Source organism: Pholis gunnellus, assembly GCF_910591455.1.
Source record: "Pholis gunnellus genome assembly, chromosome: 16".
NCBI lineage: Eukaryota > Metazoa > Chordata > Actinopteri > Perciformes > Pholidae > Pholis > Pholis gunnellus.
The window spans coordinates 5,919,710-5,944,440 of NC_136543.1; the positions used below are offsets into that span (position 1 = coordinate 5,919,710).

The window sequence follows — 24,731 nt, forward strand, 5'->3', positions numbered from 1 at the left end:
CACCTGGCCGCTCTCTCCCTCTACCTCTCATTCACATTCTCCGTGTCCGCCTCTGCTCCAGCCAAGCAGAAGTGATGCCTGCCTTCTCTGCTTGCAATAAAACAAACAGAACACTGGTGATGTGGGCAAACATCCACTGATTTCTCCCTCTCAAAAAGGGTAGAGGAAATCAGGATTTACGTGTGAAGTGAGCTGCTTTTGCTCATGATTGTGTGTATACACATACATACATACACACATCCATATACACACACACTATGATGTTGAGTTAAAACCTCAGCTTTGTAAGCTTGACCACAGTTTATCTACTGTAACTGGTATTTAAACCGGATCCGTTAACTTAAAAAGACCTACAATCATCTCAATCCCAAAATTGGAATGGAATCCTACAACTTAATTAAGATAAGCCCTTTTACTTGACTGTATAGGTTGAGTGTAGAAGAAGCATCCGGGCATACCAGGACCCTTAGACACATGCACTGCAACCCTGAATTTATCCAGAGGAGCTGTATGTGCGATTGCATCAGTCGGACCGGATACTAAGCGGACTTTACCCCGTCAGCTCCCTAGTACAAAGTCCCTGTAACGTCGGTTTGAGCCCATGTCTGAATGGAGTGGGTCATCGTATGGAGAATTCGCAGCGAACGGGTGGGCGTGTTTTTTACAAGAAGACGGCCACCAAGATGTCTAACTGGAGGGCCGACGAGATTCGTGGACTTCTGACGGTAAGGGCCGACGCCAAAATCGTCATACAAGTTCAAAGGACGACAAGAGACCCTGTTGTTTATGACCTAATTACAAACCGGCCATCCGTGACTGCCGTGTTTTCGCACCATGCCCTGCCACCTAAACCAAACAGAGTATTTCCAGTAGGTGAGCCTCTTGACAATCTCCTGTTATGTGCGGACCCGATACTCCAGACATTGTCCAGAGTTCGAATGAGATACGCGCTCGAGCCTTTCTTACTGTGCCAGTGTGTGAACACCACAGCCGGTGGCCAAACTGCACCGAATAATTCAGGTTAGCTACTCCGCCGGTTGAGGTGTTCGCGGTTGGTTTTTGGCACCTTCCTTGTTATACTTCTCTCTATAGCAACCTGAGCAGCAAGCAGTCCGAGTTGGGGAGAAATAGACACTTGGGATCCCGTTACATACTCCTCATCAATAATTCACTTGCTCCTTTGGTTAAGGCATTGATTTTCCTTTCTTTCTTTTTTATATCCCCTGCCACCAATGCACACAATTAGACCTCAATCTTCTTCAGGATACGCTCCGGTGAGAGATGGGTACGAGCTCAGTCCCGATGATTTGTGGTTGTGGGGATAATTGATGATGATGATGATGATGGCATGAAGGTGTAATAGAAAAGTGATGGAGGGTATCATTATCATTATGGTAATGATTATGGGCGTGAAGAATTTATTCCGTTGCCTTATCCAATCAAATGCCATTGCTTTTATTCGTCTACCGGCAGTTGTCTACTAAAGAAATTTACATTGATTTAAGCGCACTGAGGTCACTCTATTACTGTTGGATCAACAATAGGAGTTTCCATTTCCACGCTTTAACTGCCATTTCACAATAAGACACTATTATATATTTCTTTAAACCTTCACTTGACGCCCTTTATTAGATTTAACTTATCAAACACCAGCAGCTCAAATTTAAATTGATTTGAAACTGACAATACGAGGAGACATTTCTCAGGCAATGAGGTATTCCAGGTTTAGACGAGGATGGAGGATAAGAAGTGAATTGAAAATAATCATTGACGATAATATAACAGGATATTGGGGCATGAAACTACTCATTTTTAGAAGACATGTTTTGTTAAATAATTTCCTCATATTACTGCCACACACACACACACACACACACACACACACACACACACACACACACACACACACACACACACACACACACACACACACACACACACACACACACACACACACACACACACACACACACACACACACGGCTTTAAGTGGTGAGAGAAGTCCCTCTGTCACGGATCAATGATGGATCATTATGGTTGGGTGACTAGCACTGGAAAAAAAACACAAGGCTCATTGAATAGAGGGGCCTGAAGGTGGAGAGACAGAGTTCAAGGAAAGGTGAGGGCAGCATTTGGAGCTCTGCCACCCCCCCCCTTGTCATTTGTTTCCCCATATAAATCATCTCCACTCGATTCCTTTCTTAGAGTTCCTCCCCTCACCTCCTTTTCCTCTTCTACTGTACCGAAGCTAACCGAAGGGTTTCCCGTAGAAACAATAACATTTTTGACACGGTCTTCCTTTTTTCAATTATTCCTGCTTCATCCTCAAAAGAGGGCTGTGGGAGGTGGGCACACAGCACTTTAATCACAGACACGAGGAACACACTCAGCAAGGCCAACAATTCTTTGATCCTACTTTCGCCTTGAGTGCAAAGGAAACTACCGGGAAGGTTCACTTAGAGAGCGAGCAATGAAATTGTGTCAACACTGCAAAAGAAGAAAAGAAAAAATAATGTAATGATGCACGCAGCATTAAAATCAGCTGGCAGGTGGATCGTGTACCAAACGAAAAAGTACCTTTCAAGTTGTGTGCTCACCTTACCGTACCTCTTTAAAATGCTACAGTTTTGAGGAACTCTCCCACTGAACATACTCTGATTTAACGTGATAATCCTAAAGAATTTCATGAACTCAAACCCCGTTTTCTTTACCATTTAAGGTCGGTACTATTTCAGCAATAGTCGGCATGCCCACCTCCACATTCTCAGCAACGTAACCAACTCTACCGTACCTTGCTGCACACCGTGTGCAGCATGAAATCAGATCGCAGTTACAACTATTATTGACCGACTTTATTAAAATAACATGAGTTTGTTAGGCTGGCCTGTAAGCAGATACTCAAGTTTGGATTTCTGGAAAAGTAGCTGCTCAACGAGTAGTCGCTGCCGTATTAAATTGCACTTGCTGATACCACAAGTAACCACGGGCGTTGCGAAATCAAACAGGACTGACATGATACATTGCAACTTTAAAAAGGGGCCGGACTTCCTGTTGAATATAGTCCAATCTGGAGGACGTGGAAGGTCCGTACTTAAAAGCACAGGAAAGGAACAAGTGGCGGGGAATAAAAGGTCAGGGTGAAGGACATTGAAGCGGCGTGGAGGGAGAGAATGTTGAGAGGGAGAGAGACGTAATGATCGATATTTCATGGATGACAGCTGGACCACTCCCTTTACTTCCTGCCCTCGATCTCTTCCCCTCTGAAGGCCGTAAGGGCTTCCCTCAACTGTTTCAACCTGCTGGGAGATTTCAACAGATCTACACTATTAACTTGGGGTAAACAAAATTGAAAATTTGCCGTCCCCACCTGTCTCCCTTGAATTGCGTTTACACAACTGTGGTTATGCAGGCTTTGACAGTAAATGAAAACTGGCGTGCTCTGAAATGAGTGTCACCGATGACGGCCCTCTGCAGGAAATTCAGTATTTGTCCATTTGTGATTTTCTTCCACCAAATTGGATATTTTTTTAGAAAGAGATTTCTGCCTTTCGGGAACAGATTGGCTTTTTTCCCCCTTGTTTGCTGTTTTCTGGCTACAGCGCCGGTGCTGAGCACTACTGACATTGTAAATGCCCAAAATGAAATCCAGTGCCATTACAGTCATTCTCCGGGTAGCGGAGTCATTGCCACTGTATGAGCCGCAGCAGCAGCATTATTATGTCTGCTTGATTTGATGATTTGGGCAGTGACATAGCAGGTTTTAAATTGACACTGGACGGGCCAAATGCCTGGTCAAATTATATTTCCATTCCTTCCCAAATGATATGGTTAGCTTATGAAGACCGTTCACCTGAATGATGGAAGCCGACCATATGCTGACAAAGATCCTGGGTGAGTGCACTATATAAATAGCGGTTTTCGGCGGCAGCAGGCCTTTCAGTGTGTGCCTGAACTATACTTACACACACATCTGGCATGAGTGTTTTTGCTGCCCTAAAGCTGGCGACATATTAGTTCAGCAAAATGAAGTGTTCTGGAGAAAACACAAATCTTGCGGTGAGGCGAACGGCTCGGTGGAGCTAAAATTAAAACCCCGGACTCTGTCATTACGGGCCTGAGGGACGTGACATCGTGACCAGAAGATAGCCGCACTGCATTCTCTGTGTTATTGCAGTGGTTCCACGTCTTTTTTCGATTGTGACCCTTTAAAATTGAAGCTCTGTCTAGTTGTGACCCCTCAGTACAGGTTGAATATGTCACAGAGTGGAGGCAACTTTGAACAGAGTCAAGTGCAGTTTAATACTCCAGTTCTTTTAATTAAGCAGTAAATGCTCAATGAGCTGCTACTCAGATATGCAACAGAGGAGTAACTGGTGAATTATACTTGCTCTGATATCTAGTATATAGAAATAGTATCGAAAATGGGGTATGATTTCATGAATATCTTATGGATAAGAACTTTAAAATAGCCTACATCACAAGGGAAAAGCAAATATCAGGAAAACATAAACCTAACTTCTCATGACCCCGCTGCGGGTCCCGACCCTCAGATTGGGAACCACTGTGTCCTTGTCTTATGACCGGAGGGGCCGGTCGAGCATGGAATTTGTGTATGGAGTCTGTGTAAATGTGAATGTCTGCATAGTAGCAGGGTGGCATTTCTATCTCTTTGTGACTGCGTACAACCTGAGCAGGAGTCACTGAGTGTGTGAAGTTTGTCAGTAGTCATATCAGTCAGTCTGTGGCAAGCAAAGAAAAAATCCTGCTGTGGTTGGGAAAAAAAAATGAAGATTAAAAAAAAAAAAAGGGTCCGTCTCTCCTGACAGACCTGCATTAAAGGCTTACGACGGGGATGTGATCCAGGTTCTATTTTCTGTCCTCACCTACTAGTTGCCCTTTGAAATTGAGGGGCGCTCTACACTCCCACACACCATATATAAGCAGACACATACACATATGTGCAGTTAGGTCAATGCTGAGAAAATGGCTTCTTACTGGATACAAAACAATCTCTCTGTCCACACTGGAGTATTTTTCCATTGAATCGACCACCTCGGAACCATAATGACCACATTTTCATAATGTGGATAACAGCACATTCTCCTCCACCTTAATAAAACACAATCAAATAGTTGCTCTGAGGGACTCTGACGCGGTTAATAAGATGTTTACCTCAAGCAGCACGCCCTGCGACGCGACCATCCTCCCGACCGCGCTCACATTCCAAAACCCAGCCTAATTACAAGCTGGGTTGATTAACTATGTCCCCACAATATGCTGCACTCCAACGCCACAAGTGCTAATTAGCAGAACGAACACGATGGGTAGGAACGGTTATTAGGGGGTTCAAGCTCGGGCTCGGAGTTGGGCAAAGCTGTGTACAGAAGACGTGCGGATCAGGCTCGTATCCCGCGGACAGAGACTGAGATCGTGGCTAACACTGGCGCACAGAAGCCTGCTGAGGTCACCAATACAGCAAGTGCACGCTGCTCTGCGTTCAGGGTGCCCGGCTATGCACCTGGCAACACACACACACACACACACACACGCACACGCACACAGCGTGTCTTCAAATCCATCCACCTTATTAACCGTTCCTGCTTGCAGTGCATCCTGCCTGCAACTCATCTTATCTCTGCAGATTCGAGCTAGAGGCGGACTCAGATCACATCAACCTATAAACCATGTGACCTTGACAATGCAGGGAGGATATAGGACTGACCCTGGGATGAGGAAGAAGGGGGCACATTCCAGACGGGGGGGATTCAATTAGTAGAGTATCCCTGACATCTGAGGTTAGCTTTTGCAGAATACCGCTTAAAAGGAAATATGTGAGGAAATATTTATTGATTTCAAAAGCTTCTTTCTCCCACCGACCATACTACGTATAACACTAATTGTAAGTACGACATACTAATGCTGTGTTTTTATCCTCAATGCCATTCCTTTACTGTCAAACATGATTTTTATTTCCTATTTACTTGAATACTTGATCACTTTGCACAATGACCCATCAGGGTTAATAGCTTCTTAAAAAGGTGGCACACGGATATTCGCAACCCCTCTAATGACTGCGTTGATTATGTAAATGCACAACACATCTGGAATATGAATACCTCTGTATTGGCCAACGCTTCAACGAGACAAGATTTGTGCTTCTCTTAATCACCAGGGAGGTTATTAAAGAACCAACGTGAATGCAAAATCCCATTAAGACAAGGGGGCTGCCGTTACAATGAAGTCATTTCAGAAATTAGATGAAATCCAGTTGCAGCATCGGGATCCAGGCTTTTTCTGCACATCCGTGATAATAACAGCCCTTTATTTAGGATCATTGAAGTCGTTTTTTTTTTTTTTACATCAAATAAAACAACTAGAGAGATGTAATTAATTGCTGCAGGGAACTCTTGCAGCCTTGTTTTGTTTCTTTGGGATTCATTAATACGTGGAGCACTTAGTAGCATGTGAAAGGAGGAAATGCTCGTCTCTTTCCTGAGCTATAGCTAAGATATATATTGAATGCAAAAAACCACGACCAAGACAACCAGAAGAGAGAACAGAGCATTCTTTGTTTGGACTGCAATAAGAAGACACAGCCCTGCGGTGCGTCTCTGTTTAATGTTAACGTAACGTGTAAGTCAGGTGTTTCAAAATAACTCATATAAATAGTAATTGCCTAGAGCTCTTAACAAAAACTTAATTATCTTGAGAATTAAATACGATTTTGTTGTGCTGCCTGCTTGAGGACTTTAAAAAGGAAGTAGTGTCATATAATGAGCATACTGCCTTAGAGTTCTGCTCACTATCTTCATCAGTATGCTGCTTTCTGCTCACTATCTTCATCAGTATGCTGCTTATGTCAGTAAAGACGATATATTAATTAAGGCTCTACTTCAGTGTATTTTAAGATTTAAGTGATTCTGATGTTCTAACCACAATCCTACACTAACAAACTGTATGACAGCTGAACAAGAGGCAACATTAGTTAATATTCTTGGATGTGACAGTAGCCTACTAATGTGCAACCCACAGCCCATCTGAGCAGTGGGAGAAGTGGATCATCTGCCAAAACATCTCAACGCGTGCTGCGGATTTTCCCAAAGCTTAGAGAGTTGTCGTGAGGCTCATTTAGGAGCCACATAACGCACAATTATCTATAAACATCAATAGAATTACAGTTAATCATTTAGGTCCATGAAGGCATCGGGCATACGGTGACCCAGCTACAGCGTTTGAACGCTAACGCGCGGACGTCTCTCTTTCTAAAGATGCCGCCTATTCAGCCCTACCTGTCACAGAGGGATACCGAGATCCGTTGCAGGTGTCCGCGGCAAGTTCCTCCGGTTCTGAGGCGGCAGGTTCGGACTTCACCTGAAATCACTACAGCTGCGCACTGAACTGTTGAGCGTCCTGCTCAGCCGGCGCCGCTACCAATGACACCAGCTGCACGGGCTCATAAACACAAAGTTCTCCTCCTCGCGAGGTGTCCCCGCTCTCGACGTGCGAGCCTCCCGACGGTACGATTAAGTTACGAGGCTGACAAAGCGCGAGCGCAACGCACGCGTCCGGGCGCGTCCAAACAAACAGGCTAATGAGGCGGAGTGTCCCGCCGCCCCCTCGCGCCTGTCCTCCAAAATATCCCCAAATCTGTCGCTCAACGATACGTCGGGTTCTCCTGTATTATCCAGCATGCACCTCTCGCATTCAGAGCGCCGTGGACCGCATCGTCATCACCCCCCCCCCCCCCCCCCCCCCCCCGCTGCTCCGACAGCCACCTGGAGTTACGGAAACATGCTGCGCCCGTAAAATAGGCAAAAGACGGGCAGCATCGTGAGAGTAATTCGGTGGTGAATTAATGTGCCCCATGTTGCACTCACGGTGAGTTCAGGTTACAGTTCATCTCTGAACAGTAGCCCACAACAAACGGTCTTTATTGCTCTTTTGTGATTCACCTGTGATTCCAATCTCAACATCTGAGCAGCGTGAGTGACACAAAGGTGCGCTGCTGAGCGCCATGCAAACAATACAGACACATGTTCCTGGTTTTACAATCGCAGCCTGATGTCTGGGGACAATCGAGCGTTTCTTTGTATTTTTATGAGCGGAGCTTCACTGATGCCTTTTAGACAATGAGCGAGAAGTGGAAATCTCTGTAACTCTGAATGCAGAAATGAAATCTACGATCTCACAGCAGACACATCTTTCCGTCCGTGTGCACCACAATGAACACAGCATCTAAACAGACAGCAGACAATCACACGCTGCGCTGCGACTTCTCCCCGACGGAGAGCTCGCCCTTACCGGGTGGCGAACTGACGTCGTCCCCTCGCTGGTTGTTTTCCTTTTCACACCACGGCCGGGCATTTGCGAATCAATTGCAGCGTGCAAGCGCAGGCCTCCCCGTCTGGATATGAATGATGAGAGTGCGTGTTAAATTGTCCATTTTCCATATCCACAACAGTCTACACACGACCCGCCCCCGGGCGCCGGTGATTGGTGCAGAGGCTCCTCGACGTCTTCATCGCACCGTAAAGAAAAACACACATCTGGATGCGACCGCCGCACAACTGGAGCGCTTTGGGAGACACCGAATTACGCACAGGACTTGAACAGACATGGAGGGGCGTGACATTTCTCATCGTGGCTGCAGATAGCAATAACTATGGTTTCAAATGCATCTGTGTAAACACTGGGCCACCATGATGATGAAGATGGTGATGATTGTGTATGAGGGACACTAATGTGGGAGGTTGTTTGTTATTTCAGCAGCTGAATTAAGAGAAGAATAGTCGGCTTTTGGCCAATAATAATGACAAAATGTGTAACGCTTTATCAATCAAAGTAAATTACAATAATGGGCTTCTTTATTTCGGCAACAGCTCCACATATTAATGAGGCCCAAAGGCGCAATTCAATGAGACTGTTTTGAGATGCACCACTTGCAGCAGTATTTTGATAAAAGCTTAGACTTTCTATATTGCGTTGATGTAGCGAGTGTGTTCTAAATCAGGGGTCTTCAACGTTTTTCAGGCCAAGGACCCCCAAACTGATATGATGGAGCAGGGACCCCTGACTATATATATATATAAAAACTAGTGTTTTATATTAAACTGGGCCTAGTGCCATGTATACACATACCTCTTTATTGTGCATTCAATACTAAGCTATTCAAATAATACACAGGTTCATAGATTCATGTTTTTATTTTAAACATGCAAGGTACAGTGAGTAGGCTGGCTGTGCCACTGCCATTTAGAAACATACCTTGTCAACTGATGCCAATATCAACATTGTCAGTGAATTGCATGATAATCATGCATACAAGCCATTCAAATTGATGTTTTCATTTTAAACATAAATGTGGAAACGAAAATGATTGATGGCCTATTAGTGCCACTGCCATGCATAAACATACCTGTTATCTTGCATACAATACTGAAATATTAAAATAATGGACAGATTTCATATATGTGTACACACACACACACACACACACACACACACACACACACACACACACACACACACACACACGTTCTAAATTATATGTATGATTACCAAGCACGTGCACGTTTAATGGGGTACAACATGGTGATATCACGGGAAACCAGAGCTGAGCATCACTGAGCGCCTCACTTCCACCGTGAAACCAGCATTTCTGAGACTCTTGCGCCGCTCTGTGTCCAGATAAAGGCATCGCCTCTGCGTTCTGTCCCGCTGCGTGATTTCACATTGTCTGTTACTTTGGAGGAGCATCTAATCTCTGGATTTGTTTCCTGGCTCCAGCGAGACGAATCACTGAGGAGCAGAGCAGATATCCCTGAGGATTGGTGACAGCTGTCACAGTCGGGATGCGGGTTTCTGCATGCTTTTCCATTTAAAAAAGGGAAAGAATAAGAGCGCACCAAGAATCAAAATGCCATAACTGTTATAAATAAAACATGTTTAAATAAATAAATCGTATTTAACCATGACAATCGAAATTCGGGTTCTCTTTTTTTAATAACACTACAGTGGTCATGAACGGTCCTCCAGACACAAATTGTTTTGATGTCCAGTTCAATTTGGACATGCCCAAGTGGATGAATCATTAGATTCAAATTAAGCAGGATTTTGAACGTAAGGACCCCTTCACGAACCATTGCTAGATCCCACAGACAACAACAAGGCAGATAAATAGAAGCATATACTCGGCAGTGGGGAACACTATTTCCTTAAATGTGATCAGTGTGCTCATAATGTACAATAACCGTTAGGCCCAGGGGCACGCATTTACAAGGGAGCTAATATTGTTCAGTCCGATACTGGTATCTCCCATACTTCCCATGAACAAAAATGCAGCATCAGGCTCCTCCCGAACCAGAAGTGAAACCGGGAGATTTTTGTGTTTAGTTATCCCCGAGCTTCGCCTGTCAGGCAAAGCTTTCCTGAACGTTCAACTACTTGTACGACAGTAACAGTCGCATGATCAACGCTGTCGTGGTGTGTCGCTGAACAAATAGTAGCTGTCTTCTTTGGGCAAAGGTAACGTTCCGCTCTTGGTTAGAACCGGCAAACATGCGGGATGCAGGTTCTCTTTTTAAAGTACTTTGGCCGCTTTTAAGCCGGGCTGCTGTTGGGTTAGCGTGCACGAGCGTGACATTGTTACAAACGGAGTCGCTTCTGCTCATAATGTGACATTTGATTCCATTCTTCAGAGCATAGCAGTGAACTCCTTCATTTAGTTTACATTAGAAAATACTTCCGTTATGCAAGCAGTTGAGGAAATTCCTCCTGACGTCAGAGTTTGATAACTCACGTGACGCTGGAGCAGTTATCGCTGTTATGATTATTCAGTGTTTTCACATTGTAGGGCACAGATTACTCTATTATCGTTACATGACCTTTAACCTTTGTCCCCTCTACTCAGATTCTTCTGTAATTATTTACCAGAAGAGCCTTTGACCAATAACAACCCTGTTTTTTCCCCCATCATGCATTCACCCTGCAGCTGTTTCGTATGTGTTTATGTGCAGGAAGTGTGACCGTGTGAGTCACGTGCACTCACCCCTGTCTCTAGCCACACACATGCATGCTGTTCTCTCCATTCTTTACTGTCTCTCCTCTCCGTGTCATCCTCCTGTAGTTGGGGTCAGGCAAACGTAAGCAGCATGCTGGCACCGCAGGCGGATCGGGTCATGGCGCTTGGAGAATGGGAGGAACGCTGGCAGGAGGACAGAATAGGTTTCCATCTGCCTCATGTACACGAGTAAAGGCCTCACTATTACCCGTTTTACAAAAGTCTTCCAAATGCATGCATGGTTTTTACAAGATTGGACTATCAACTCTGCTAATTCAGTCTACACATCGCCATCTCGCTCAGAGATTGTATGTTTTTCATAGGGTTGAGAAGTTTAAAAGTAACCCTAACTATTAAAAACACACACCCAAAGTCTGTCTGGTGTTTTTGTTTTGGCAGGATGCTGGAGAACAACATCGATAAAGTTCTTTCTGGACGGACGGGAGTTCGCTTCTTCTTCCCACTCTGTGGGAAAGCTGTAGATATGAAGTGGTATGAAAACGCATACTATATCCAATAAGGAAGATGACATTTAGTGTTCACATTGTCGGTGATCACTTCTGCTATTAAAAATGTATACGATCATAATTCCTTCTACTGTGGGAATCCCAGGATAGCAGACATGGGCCATTCAGTGGTTGGAGTGGAGATATCTGAAACTGCTATCAAACAGTTCTTTGAGGACAACAATATGACGTACAGCGAGGAGCCTGTCCCTGCCATACCTGGAGCAAAAGTTTTCAAGGTACGACCTCACACACCGCTCTGCAAATTTGAGGATACTAGTGTTTGGTCTATGTTATGACAAATTGTATTATCGGTAAGTATGCCAAAAGTCCTATTAGTTGGGACCCGTATGTAGAAGAGTAGCTGGAAAACTCATGACGCATTCACACAGATAAGGACACAAATGTTAATCCATGTTGTATTCTTTACAGAGCTCAGAGAGAAATATCTCCCTGTATCAATGTGACCTGTACAAGTTCTCCAGGTCAGTAGACTGAATGTGTTTTTATCCCTTTGTTCAAGATGTTGAATAGGCCTTTTTCACAGCAGCCATTTTGACATGTCGTAGCAGGGAGAACACAGGGGACATTAATAATTATATTCCCATTTTGTTTAGTGTGTCACAGTCCAGTGAGCCAGCATGCTCAATACAAGGCCCACCTAGCTGAAAACAGAGCCATAACTAATGGAATCAATTACACCCGTGGTTACCCTGCAGTGACGGGTAAATGTTGTACACAAACTCTTTTTCCATTTCACAGTTCCATTGAGGGTCAGTTCGGGGCAATTTGGGACAGAGGATCTCTCGTGGCCATCAATCCAAGAGACAGAGAAAAGTAAGTTTGAGTAACCCTCCATTGAGATGGGGAGATTTCTCTTCAGACGCAACAAAGCAGATAGTTGTAGTTTAAAAAATATGACATCAAATCAACCTAAAATGAAAACTTATGAAATTAACATCAGGCACAGTTTGGTAACATTTTGGACGTGCACATTCTCCACAGGTATGCTGCTCTCATCATTTCTCTCATGGCCAAGGACTGCAGATACCTTGTGGACACTTTGTTGTACAATCCTGAATCATACAGCGGTAACTGTCCATACTTTTATCTAAAACACAAAAGAATAAAATTCATTCATTTTGCAGTTTAAAATGTCAAATGGGGTTGGTGTGTTTTGTATCAGGATGTTGAAAAGTAAGACATTTGTGACTGTATTTGCCTTTCAGGTCCTCCCTTTTTAGTGCCTGACGAGCAAGTAGCAAGTCTGTTTGGTGAGTGTTGCTATAGGAACAATCATGGCTGAGTGTGTTTGTGCCACAATCAAACTATAAGTTATAAACTATAACCACAAAGAGAGTGAACAGCACTATCGTACTGTAGAAAGTTGCACGTGGATGCAGGTTAGACTACGGAGGCTGACATTCAGTTGCATTTCCTTTCCTCAGGGAAAAGCTGTGATTTGGAGCAGCTGCAGTCGCTGGATGACCTGACAGACAGACAGCGAGGCTGGGGACTGGACTACCTGACTGAAACTGTGCACCTCATCACTCCCAAGAGCACTTAAAAACCAACTTGCAAGTTTAGAACAATGGGCCTTTACTGCTTAAACATCTTTTTGGGGAGGAAATGAAGGTGCATGAAAAGAAAATGACAAGAGAACTTCTAAAAACTGTTTTAAATGCATGCCTTTGTATAAGATCTGTAACAAAGCTTGGAATGCTTGGCACTTTTTATGTAATAAAATGCCTAAAGAAAGACTTGAGAAAACAGAATTTACAACAAAGAAACACACAAAACAAATGTAAGATGTAAAATTCAGTCATCAAAGCAAAATGCTCAAGAGTTGATCTCAAAATCAGTTTTTCACATAAAGGCTACTGTATACAGTTTTTATGGCCTTCCAATTCTGACTAAGTTTCAGGGTATTAATGATTAGATCTTTGTCTTAGGAATATGCTGGTATGGATAAGGTGTACTTTATACATAAACCTGCTTTAGATTTTTTTTTTATAGATAGTCTTTGAAATCATCCTTAATTTAGACAAATATGAATAAAAAGCAAAAGGTAATAAGCTTTTACATATTTTTTCATGAGTGAGACTATACCTGCATTCCTTTTTACAGTATCAGTTATTTCAATACATTTATGCAATTTTTCAAATGTTTTCATGTGTACTTTATTCTGTATTTACGCTTAACATTTTTGATTTCATACAGTTCATATGATCTGCTCGTCTATTCTCCTTCAATAAAGCCTTGATAACTCCCAAAATGTGCAGTTGTTGGGTTAATTTGCAAGGAAATGTAAAAAGCATTCCGGAAAACAAATGTTAGTTCTAAAGTGAATAAGTCATTTGGACCAGAAATATCTGTTCTCCACGCAATTTGGGTCTGTGTGGGGATGAAATTAAGTATTATAATATTAGTATTATAGTATTCGCATGAGTCTGAACTGAAAGATGCAAATCTTGATTAAGGAGCAGCTAATAATGGGAAAAGCTGATAAAAAGCAGGTGCTGAGTCGGCCTAATTGGAAAGAGAAATTGCAGACGAAGAACACCAAGGAATAAGGAGACTATAACAGATCAAGCTGGGGCAACTGCTAATAATATAGAAGAATTCTCCATCATAGGGAGACAATCGATCCGTGATGTTTTAAAGACCAGCTAGAGTGGAGGCAGGAGGAAGACGTAGCTGGTGTGGAGAATCTCAGAGAGGAATGAAAATACCAACTCCCCTGAGGATCAGAGCGACCAGAGCCCCCAGCTGCTGAGGCTCTGACCAGAATGTGTGGCCTCAGTGTGCTAAAGGTTTACTGAAAGTAGCCATATACGTTTGTATACTTATTCCCGTGGATATCCTAGCCACCCCAGTGATTCAGTACAAACTAAAACTGCTGCCGGTGGGGTTGTGCCTGCTGCAAGGTCCGACACACGTTACCTCACCCCTCTAAAAACATAATTTTTTTAATCCAGTTTAAATCCAAAATACAGATATTTCAGTCAGGATTGAGCTCATTTTTGAATGATGCATCTAGAAGTGCACATTATGAAGCACTGTCACCTAACAGATAGGCCTTTCTGTGTACAGTTTGCATGTTCTCCCTGTGTGTCAGCGTAGGTTTTCTCCAGGTGCTCCAGACATGCAAGTGTGAATGACGACATCTCGCCTAACCCGAACTGTATCAGCTCATATAGAGAAAGGATGGACGGCTCTGAATGCTTCACATTTAGAGAAATAAAAAAATCAATCAAATCAATTAAAATAATACGATTTTGGAAGAGGAATTGAATCTGTGAAATGAGAAAACACCTATCATAATAATGACAAAGAAAGGAAAATATTTAAATGTATACATATACATGAACATGTAAAATATTACTGTAAAGTTGAGAATGAAGGAAAATGGTGCAAAGGTAATGACATATTTTAGTGGTTCGCAAACCAAAGGAAATTTTTTTTTTGGCATATTTGCAGATACAGTATCTGTAGTTTAGCGGTGCCAAAGAATAGGCTGGAAAAGTCCCGCAATTAGGCAAACATGTCCTAATGGTAATAAACATGTCTTACTCTTTTGATCAGACATTGAAGGGTCCTGTCTAACAACATTAAATAAATATAGAATTGTGTTTACATTGTCTAGGGAAGCAACACTTTACGGTAACGTGTGTCTCATGATGTCATCGACCCGATGTCATTTGCAGCCGCTTCCCCCATTGACCGTTACCTAGATACAGTGATACATTAGCAAACTGCAAAAAGGAAGGAGCACGAGCTAACCTGTAGTAAGCTAGTTCACTACAATGGAGAAATACCCCGAGGAGCAGAGACACGTAAGTTGTCAGAACGAACTTCAAAAGTTTTGAAGACGTTGTTTTTAGACAGCAACTAAAAAAGTGTTCAACCGGGTAATTGTTAACTAAGTTCGTTACTAACCTGTTAACCGACTACCGGTGTTTGTGCTGCAACTTCACTGTCGTTAAAAGTGTAAAATGTCCAAGTGTCTTTGTATTGTTAGTGGTCAATGCCTATAATTAAACTTTAAGTCACACATGTAGCATTAACGGTCTGACTGACAACAACGGAATAACGTTACCTTTCAGGTGAGTGTACCGCCTTCAGGCCGCTGGGTGTGGGGGGATGAAACTCGGACAGTGGAGTTCGTCAGGTGAGCGCAGCTGTGCCCAATTACTAGCTAGCATACCGCACCTGTTAGCACTCACGAGACCTCACGAGACCTCGTTAAGGGGAGACACCACAGGTGCATACAATTAACATTTTTAACTACTAACGTTTGGCAACATCATCAAACTTCCATCAGTTCATCCCTTATATTATTAAGGCAATTGTCTTTAGTATTACCCATTGACTGAAAATGTATGTTTTAAATATGCAAATTAGACAGTATATTATTAAATATGTCTTCATTTGTATACATTTCCAGAACAGATATTTTAACATTGGACAATGCCCGGTTTAAATGAATATTTAAGTGTTATTAACATATAGAAGTCAAAGGCTTATATCACTCAATTAATCAGAAAATACAGTCAACAGCCACAACAACAACAAAAAATCAATTGATGTTTTTAGGAATGAAATGTTCCATAACTGATATATGAACAACACTTCTGTAAAAGAGATGGCTAGAGATGAAACTGCAAAGTTCGGTGTATAGGTGCTGCTCAGGGATGGGTTAATTAAATACAGAGGCTAAATTTGATATATGTACAATGCCATATATATAAATGACGATGATAATAAAGTTAATAATAAGTTCATCATTTTTAAGTGGAGATTTCTGGCTCCGAGTATGAGAAAAGACTCATAATGAGAAAATAGATTTGTATTGTAATATTCTATACCGTTTGAAGTTAGGTGAATAGGGTAACTAAGATCATGGATCGTCACTTAACTACTCACATTAAGACAATTCTTATTGTATTACAAGTTTTTATTTTATTTTATGTGTAAATATGCAAATGAAGCATCATCTAATGCTAATTGTTTTGAGAGTTTAGGAAAAAAATCAAAGAATATACATCTAAATGTGTATTTTGGATGTTATCTTTCCACTAGTCTGACAGAAGACATGTTATTGAACCATAATAGCCTAAAATGATCAGTGCATGACAACCAATGTTTTTTCCTGGTGTGTCTCGCCTTGAACTATAATACAGCTAAAACATCTTCCCTCTGTTTTAGTTCTAGTCCAACAAGGGAGGGAGATTTGAGGAAAAGGAGGCAGACCGATGTCAATATCAAAGATCTTCAGCTGCGATCAGAGTGGTAGGGCTGACTCAACAAGCAGCTTTCAAAACTCGTTAAATATCACATTATTCTACTGTGTTTATGATTGTTTAAAAGGTAGAATAAAAGTAGCCCTACCCATCTTTTTTTTGTAACTAAGCACAATGTTTTGCACTTTTATGCAGTCTGTGCTTGTTCCCCAGGTTGGCTGAGATCTACACGTTGAACCACAGAGGGCGCCAAAGCCTTAGAAAGGGCCTGAGCCAGGCTCGTCTTCATGCTTACAGGTCCTCAGTGATGAGGAGGCAAGGGGAGCACATCACCACCGATGATGTTAAACGCAAGTGTCAATCTGCTTATGATTCTCATAAGAATAAAACTCTGCATTTTTTATTAATTGCTCCATTACTTCAGCGCCTGCTCTGGTATCCCTAGGATACCCCCCGAAAAAGGTTTTTGTGCAATCAAATTATGACCACTATAGTCTAATGATTGCTTTTCCAAAATGAAGATCTATTAATTAATGATCAATCTTCATATCAAATCATAACTAGCCTTTTGCCAAAGAATCACATATTTCTATGCCCACAGGACTCGACAGGTTGCCACTCAAAACCATTTTGAGAAATTGGACGACAACCACCTTTTAACTTAAAAAATAGGGAACGCATACAGCAAAACATGCCCCCTAAAATACATAATTTTGTCATATTTGTTGCATTAGTGATATTTAGAAACTGGAACCGGACAACACTGCATGTGACAGCGCTGCGCGTGTGTTGGTGTGTTTACTTGCGTGTGCACAGGCGTGTGTTTTAGAGACGGTGGAGAAGCAGATCAGGTTGTTTGACTGTGGGGTGAGAAGTTCGACAAACCCGTCGACATCACAAACGGATGTGCAAATTGATTCAGCTTACAAAGACCAAGATGATCCTGAACGAAAAGGCAATTTGTTAATACTTGGCAAAAATGGCTTTGACCCTGTCCTGACGAAGCTCTCTGTGTTACAGAGGTGGCTGTCGGTTTGCTGCAGGAGAATCACTCGCTTCCCGTTCCGGTCCGCTTCCTGGCTGTGTTGAAGTAAGAAATACAAAGACATGATTTGTATACATGCACACAGTTCCAATTGCTGTGCATTGTATGAGAAGATGAGACATATGCTGATACTAATTACCTGTCTGTGTCCAGGAGTAAAGAGCTGGACGAAGTCTTGACTGCCCTCCTCCTTTACCTGTGTTGTTTTTTTGACCACAAGTCTCTGGATAACACACCCAAGTCTTTCATGCCGTAAGTATGCAAAGAGTGTTGTCTATCGTCGTGTGTATTGCCATCATAGTGTTGTGGTATTGTTGTTGTCACAGTTACTAATATGTATTTTCTTCCCCTTTCTTTATCCACCAATGCCTGTGTCCTCTATTTATTTATTTATGTTTTCTTCCAATCCTCTTCTTTTCCTCTCTTTCCTGTATTTCTACACCCTCACCCCCGTCCTACCTAACCTTCCAGTATGGAAATCATCACAGAGCACAAGATGACGGCAGAGGCTTTGGCCAAAAAGGAGATAGCACAAAGGAAGCTGGCTGTCTGCTACTTCAGCCTGATCATGGACCTAGAGGTAGAACAGCATCAACGCACATCATGTCACAAGTGAGTATTTGTGGATGGAGAGTACATTTATGGGGGAAGTCACATATAACATGAGGATTTATATTAATTGGATTAGGTTTGTTTGGGTAATTCAGGGAAATCTTTTTGACAGAAATGCTTTGAAGGGTCATGATCATCTAAATGACATCAGAAACACCCAGCTGTCATTCTAGCCAAGTAAGATCTGCAAGGAATTATCTCATACTCTACATTTAACCTACCAGGAAAGTGTATTTCTAATAACTGAACAAATAGCTCATCTTTGCTCTCTGCTATGCAAAGTTGTGTGGACACTCTTATCAACAAGAAAGGATCAACATCCGATATTCATATAATAAGCCACCATATGTCATAAGCACTGTGAGTTAGACAAACCAAGAGGGTATCTTACAAAGTAACCGTCTTTTTAGTACCAAATACCTGCTTTGTGCTTCCCCGGAAAGGGTTTTCTTTTATTAATACACTTGAGGGACAGTAAGAAAAACAAAAAGGGACCTTAAAGGTGCCAAAACGCGAAATTGAGAGCATATCTTTTGCCTCTCAACATGGTGACGGCTGAGCCAGCGGCTCGCAGCTAACGTTGCTAACAGTGCAAAAAAAGGTAACAGTGCTGAAAGAACTAGCAGTGTTTACCTGAGGGGGAGCTGGAAGGTGGGCGCTACGCTTACGCAATGTCACCCTCGGTCAGGACGGCGTTATCAGCTCTGACCGCCATGAGCTAACCAGTGGGACACGCTAACTTGCACTAAGAGGCTATGTCAACAAAGCAAGGAGAAGCTCAACACACATACTCATATACACTCATATACACTCATATACACTCATATACACACTCATATAACACACACACACACACACACACACACACACACACACACAGAGAGTGACTTCATTCTCTGCTCAGGTAGACATTACTCCACTATATCGTTACATAACAAATAGTTGTTTGCCATTATGTTAATGCTCTGAATATCACATAGAGAACCTTTAACCCTAAATACCTTTAGAATTAAACAGCAAACAAAGTCTCACGCTAGATTCTTTCATTAGCTTTATTGTTGGATGTTTTTTATGAATTCTTGTTATGATTTCTTCTGTGTTTCTTTTGTAATTATTTTCTTAGTCATACTTAAAGTGTGGCCATGGTTTCTTGTACTATGGGCGTGCAGTTGTGTCTCAGGTCTGACTTTAAGGGTGTTTTGTTCTCAGGTCTGTCTTAAAAACATTTTATTCTCAATAAAGTTCCGTCCTGCTGAAATGTATAAATAAAGTCAAGCATCGAACAGGTTCTGAACATACATGTCGGACCCAGTGCTAAAACGATCCCGTCGTCCACAAATAGAAGTCAACCAATCACAGTTTGCCACAACATACCGAGCTCTGCTGTGTTTTTCCAGGGGCCGGACGTCGTCAAACAGCACAGAGTGGCTGCTGCACGCGGTAGGTGCAATAAGAACCCAACAGTGTGCTACAAATGTACTAATCTCTTTAAAAGCAAAACGGGGCTGCTTCAATTAATCCACTCACCAATCCCCTCATTTTTTAATGTCTTGATACATTTTAAATGTCTTCCCTGTATTGCCTCATCTGCACAGAGAAAAAAACAAACCGAAGCCTTCAGCTGGTCAGAGTGGACTCCGGTTCACCATCTGTGAATACAGACGGCAGTGAGCGGAACAGAACGACATTGAGTGCTGGTTATGCCTGGTGGCCTTAATGAATTACTTAGTGGGAGGAGATGTTGACTCAACACAGGTGCTTTGCTTTGACAGGCTCTCTCCGGTATTTAGCCAGGTGGGTGGAGAGGGAGAGAAATATCACGCTAACAACAGCAGCAGGTTATTGCCTGCACTATATGTGACCTTTTTTTGACGACAGAAATAGCTGTTGTGACCTTCTACAAACACGGAAGAATAAGTGGAAAGAAAGCATGTTGAACGTTCATTCAATAGATCCTTAAACAAAAAAGATGAATTATGGAATTATGGAAATAATAGATTTGAGTACAAATAACCCCCAGGTGACACTCTTCACTCTCCCTTTCTTTCCCCCCTCACCCTGTATTTCTAGTGCTTGTACAGCTTCTTCTGTTACGTGGCCTGGGTGACGCGTGGCAGGAGAGACCTGAAGGACATCCAAGAGGAGGTCGGACGTCTTTTGTACTCCGACACCTTCAACACAGCCGTGAGGAAAAGGAGCGACGGGGACTCAGGAATGACCTTCGCTGCCGTGAATGGGTCAGTGAAGACGGGTGTAGCTGACCCCAAGGAAGCGGGATGTGAAAGCACATTGAAGCGCAGGTTTGTCAACGAGAAGCAAAGGTTGTGTTGAGGATAGGTAGCACACAGTGGGGTTTTAGAGCTGAAAACAGCCGCCTGCTGCTGCCCAAAACATTTCTGATTAGACTGACGGAACAAACGGTAAAGTTGCAGGCCTGAAAAACAAAACAATAAGCTGAAGAAAGCTATAAAGCTCCGGAGAGCTGAGGGTAGCTGCAGAGTCGGGTAATAATTCTCCGTGGGTGCATCAACATGTTTCACAAATCCGTCTCCTTCACCAAGATAATCCATCCACCTGAGAGGTGTTGCGTATGGAGATGCTGATTAAATCAGCATGATTGTAACACAGCTGGGCCTTGGTCTGGTCCCAGTAACAGGCCATTCTCAAATGTGCACATTAACACACAACACAGTGCCACAGATGTCTCCAGTTTTGAGGGAGCTAGCCATTGGAATGCTCACTGCAGGAATGTCCACCAGTGCTGTGAATAGGCCCTTTTCACAGCACTCATTGTGACGTGTCGTTACAGGGTAAACACAGGTGTAATTAACTACGCTAATTATGGCCCTGCTCCATTTAGGTGAGCCAGGGGCCTGGTATTGTGCATGCTGGCTCACTAGAATGGCTGTGACACACTGGGGGGGACATAATTCATTTTTAGCAATTGCACCTGTGCTCACCCGGCTATGAAGTGTGAAAAGGGCTTATTGAATGTTCATTTCACAACCATAATTAGTCTCCAATGTCGTCTCTGAGAATTTGGCAGTACCGGCCTCATAACCGTAGATCAGATGTTGCCCCGTCTGCCAAGGACCTCCACATCCGGCTCCTTCACCCGCAAGATCATCTGAGAACAGCCACCTGGACAGCTGATGCAGCAGGTGGTTTGCACTGTGAGAAACCATCCCAGGGAACCCGTGTCCTAGTCGACCTCAACAGGGTCTTGATCTGACAGTTGTAGGCAAATGCTCAACTTTTGAGTGGCCCTAGTCATGTTTAGAATGCCTAATAAATGCATTTATTCAAGATAAATCTGCACATTTCAGACTGGCCTGTTATTGGAACCAGCTCAAGATACACCTGTTACAATAATTCTGTATAATCAGCATCTTGATATGCAACACCTGTCAGGTGGATGGATTGTAACTAACACATTTGTCAACACCATTTAAGAGGAATCAGCCTTTTGTCTGCATAGATAAACTCAACTTTTTATTTCAACTCGTGGAAAATATCGAGCAGAAACCAAAAGGTTATATTTTTCTTCAGTGTATCTGAGAGTTGTCGCTGGCAGGGATGCACCCACAGAGAAATATTACCCGACTCTGCAGCTACCCTCAGCTCTCCGGAGCTTAATAGCTTTGTTCAGATTATTGTTTTGTTTTTCAGACCTGCAACTTTATTGTTTTGGTTCTTCACTCTCATCAGAAATGTTTTGGGCAGTGATCATGGGATCCATAGTTAACATAGAAATATTGATTAGCTTTAACTAATGTTATAATACATCAATATTGTCTAACCGTCGAAATGTTCAACCACTCTGACCCTGATTGGCCGTTTCTATATTGTGGAGAAGTCAACAGGTCTGGCCGTATAGTTGTCTGTGTTTGACGGATGTCGTATCACACCTCTAACTGGTAATAAGATGACGGATGTAGACAGATTCATAGCTTTCTGTCCGAAAGCTTTTTCTGTGTCTGACACAAGATTGGCAGTTGTGCGAGTCTGTCGGAGGCCCAGTGCTTGTTTCCTGCTGTCAGGTTGAGACCAAACAATCACAAGCCAGGCTGGAAACTTGCTCTCCTCCTGAGGCATGGATGCACACACACAAAGGCATTTTGAAATAGCCTCCAGCTGTCTTGCAGATATTGAACAGATGATACAAAAAAGCATTACACTATATATATATATTTTTTTGTATTTGCACCTGGATATTGAGAATTTGGCTACCGTAGCAGCTTTTCCTGATGAATTAGTTCTGGATATTTAAGTTTCCACCATGAGGACTTTAGGTATGTATGACAGTATGGAACATGTGACAGATGTTTCCTTTTGCTTATACAGCTGTTTGTTGATGCATGAATGAACTATAAACAGATCTTTATAGTGACATTTTGGGGTTTAAGTATTGGTGTAAAAGATGCACAATGAACGTCCATAAGGTTATTAAGGCTCATATTGTATACGACCAGAGAACAATGTGTTTACAGCTTTGCATGTTTCCCTTGGGTGTTTACATCCAGTAAATTAATTTAAATCTTCTGGCCCCTGCTCCTCGATCTGACCTTTTTTCACCTCCAGAACGTCCCAGAGGCGTCCAGCCCTCAGCAGTATAGTTAATCAGCGATCCCCACTGATGGTATCTCTGCTGCCATCGCCCAAAGAACAGTCGCCCCATCTGTTCCCCGGCAGCCGGGCCAGGAGGCGGAGCCCGCCGCTGCAGGCCGAGCGCTGCAACACCGAGGCACTGACGGAGGAGCTCAACCAGCAGCTGGCCAGTGTCAGGTGGTGTGAAACATTGCAGAATATGTCACGTACAACACTCAGGAGAATTTTGTTTTGATCAAGCGTATGAAGCATTTGTTTCACCACTCCCGTACCCAAAATACCAGATACTGCTATGTGTACAATGGTGTCAGAGACATAAAGTGACTTGTGACCCAGAAATAATCCAAAATAAACCTCACAGAAACACACCACTCATAAACTATAGGCCTCTCAAGTGGGTTGTCACATTACTAGGTGCTTGACTTTCTTCACCAGCCACTTGATGCCAAGAAGTTGATTGCTGGAAAGGGCTGCCTGTGATTGTATAAGTATGAAGTTGATGAAAGCCATAATAATCTGCCGGGAAAATCTAGTGAAGCTTATAATATGTATTTGAATGATGCTAATAATTACCTGTGATTTCATTTGCGGGTTGTTTTGTTTCAACTCCTTAGAAATTGGTAACTAGTATGAGAAACTGAACACTATTGTGATTATTATGCGCTCTATTAGCTCTATTAGCTCTATTAGCAGTGTTCCCCTGGGGTCTGTCTGGTTTTAGCCGCATAATCTCAGATTTCACATATAATAGGAATCTTTATTGCCATCTAACCACATCTTTAATCAACTGAAAGAGTTAAATGATTTCCACATATGTGATTGTTTTTATTTCGTGTGTGTTTTTGTGTCTTTCTCTTTTTAAAATCAGCTTTGGGATTCTCGGTAAGCCATTTACACAGTTCAGCCGCAGTACCCTGATACCCTGCGGAGAAGAGAAGCACAACAGAGTTGAGGATGACGACCATGAACCCCACAGTGACGTTAGCGACGGTGAGGACCGTCCCGGCATCCACGTCCTCCGTGGCGGGTCCTCCGTGGGACCCCGAGTCGAGATGTGGCAGCACCACCCGCACGTGAACACCACAAACTCTGCAGCTACCAGCGAGGCAGCGACCTCAGATACTGAATGATAGTACGAGGGAAAGTGGCAGAATGTTTTGTTTGTGTGCATTTTCATTGGCATAGCACAGACATTGCGTGTGCTCAGTCTTCCAAATGCCTTCCCCCAACACAGCCCACAGGGTCAGAAACCGAGAGAAAGACTCTGGTATATAGGAGCAACAGTTTCTGCTTTGTGTGGCTCATTTTCAGAGGCACCTCCCTGGACTGTCATCGCACACACACACACACCACATTTGTTGGGATTTGCTTCTGAATTTCAATCAGTTTATTATTTGCCAGCTGGTGGTGCTGTTGAATAAAATATAATGAAATCCATAACATCTTTGAAGGTCTGCACTTTCTATAGAGTCTGAATATATACAATTCACATAAGAAAAGGAAGGAAGTCCAGCACATAGCATGAATAATTCACATTGGATAGCATGTATTTGGGAAATCAAATTATACAGTATTCACGCAGTTTGTCACCCCAATCAGTGGTCACCTTTTTTTTTTCTTTTTCTAAATTTAGATTGTTGAAGGTGTCCCTTTGGACC

At 42.8% G+C, this 24,731-nt stretch overlaps 3 protein-coding genes across 5 annotated transcripts in view; 2 read left to right on the forward strand and 1 right to left on the reverse strand.

Moving 5' to 3' along the window:
- Nucleotides 1–8,449, reverse strand: part of ext1c (exostoses (multiple) 1c) — a 70,688-nt gene extending 62,239 nt beyond the window's left edge. Inside the window, exon 1 of one of the 2 annotated variants that reach the window (XM_079176720.1) lies at nt 8,302–8,449. The gene's annotated coding sequence lies outside the window, so the exon portion shown is untranslated. Of the gene's footprint in view, nt 1–7,289; nt 7,597–8,301 lie in introns of those variants that run through there. The other variant, XM_079176721.1, reaches the window with a different exon arrangement.
- Nucleotides 651–13,834, forward strand: LOC306708791 (putative thiopurine S-methyltransferase). 2 transcript variants are annotated; one of them, XM_079176727.1, is made up of 9 exons: nt 651–725; nt 11,126–11,248; nt 11,459–11,551; nt 11,672–11,804; nt 11,998–12,050; nt 12,328–12,402; nt 12,571–12,656; nt 12,795–12,839; nt 13,014–13,834. In XM_079176727.1, the coding sequence occupies exons 2-9, from the start codon at nt 11,151–11,153 to the stop codon at nt 13,130–13,132; spliced, it is 702 nt and encodes a 233-aa protein (XP_079032853.1). In that variant the 5' UTR covers nt 651–725; nt 11,126–11,150; the 3' UTR covers nt 13,133–13,834. The 2 variants fall into 2 exon arrangements, with proteins under 2 accessions (XP_079032853.1, XP_079032852.1); XM_079176726.1 differs by lacking the exon at nt 651–725 and adding an exon at nt 10,384–10,524.
- A 1,537-nt stretch (nt 13,835–15,371) lies between these two features.
- ppp1r36 (protein phosphatase 1 regulatory subunit 36) lies at nt 15,372–24,203 on the forward strand (the record flags this gene model as incomplete). The annotated part of the gene is given in 11 exon segments (XM_079176232.1): nt 15,372–15,401; nt 15,672–15,736; nt 16,774–16,857; nt 17,004–17,163; nt 17,831–17,898; nt 18,007–18,105; nt 18,325–18,465; nt 19,863–19,905; nt 20,536–20,765; nt 23,047–23,250; nt 23,942–24,203. Coding segments are annotated over 11 exon segments (1,386 nt in total).
- Between the last annotated feature and the right edge of the window lie 528 nt (nt 24,204–24,731).

Bases quoted from the DNA above. Each gene is read 5' to 3' on its own strand.
- LOC306708791 (XM_079176727.1), top strand. From the start codon at position 11,151: ATGCTGGCACCGCAGGCGGATCGGGTCATGGCGCTTGGAGAATGGGAG. The intron at 11,552-11,671 runs GTATGAAAACGC...TGGGAATCCCAG, and splicing joins AAAGCTGTAGATATGAAGTG to GATAGCAGACATGGGCCATT. The intron at 11,805-11,997 runs GTACGACCTCAC...TATTCTTTACAG, and splicing joins CTGGAGCAAAAGTTTTCAAG to AGCTCAGAGAGAAATATCTC.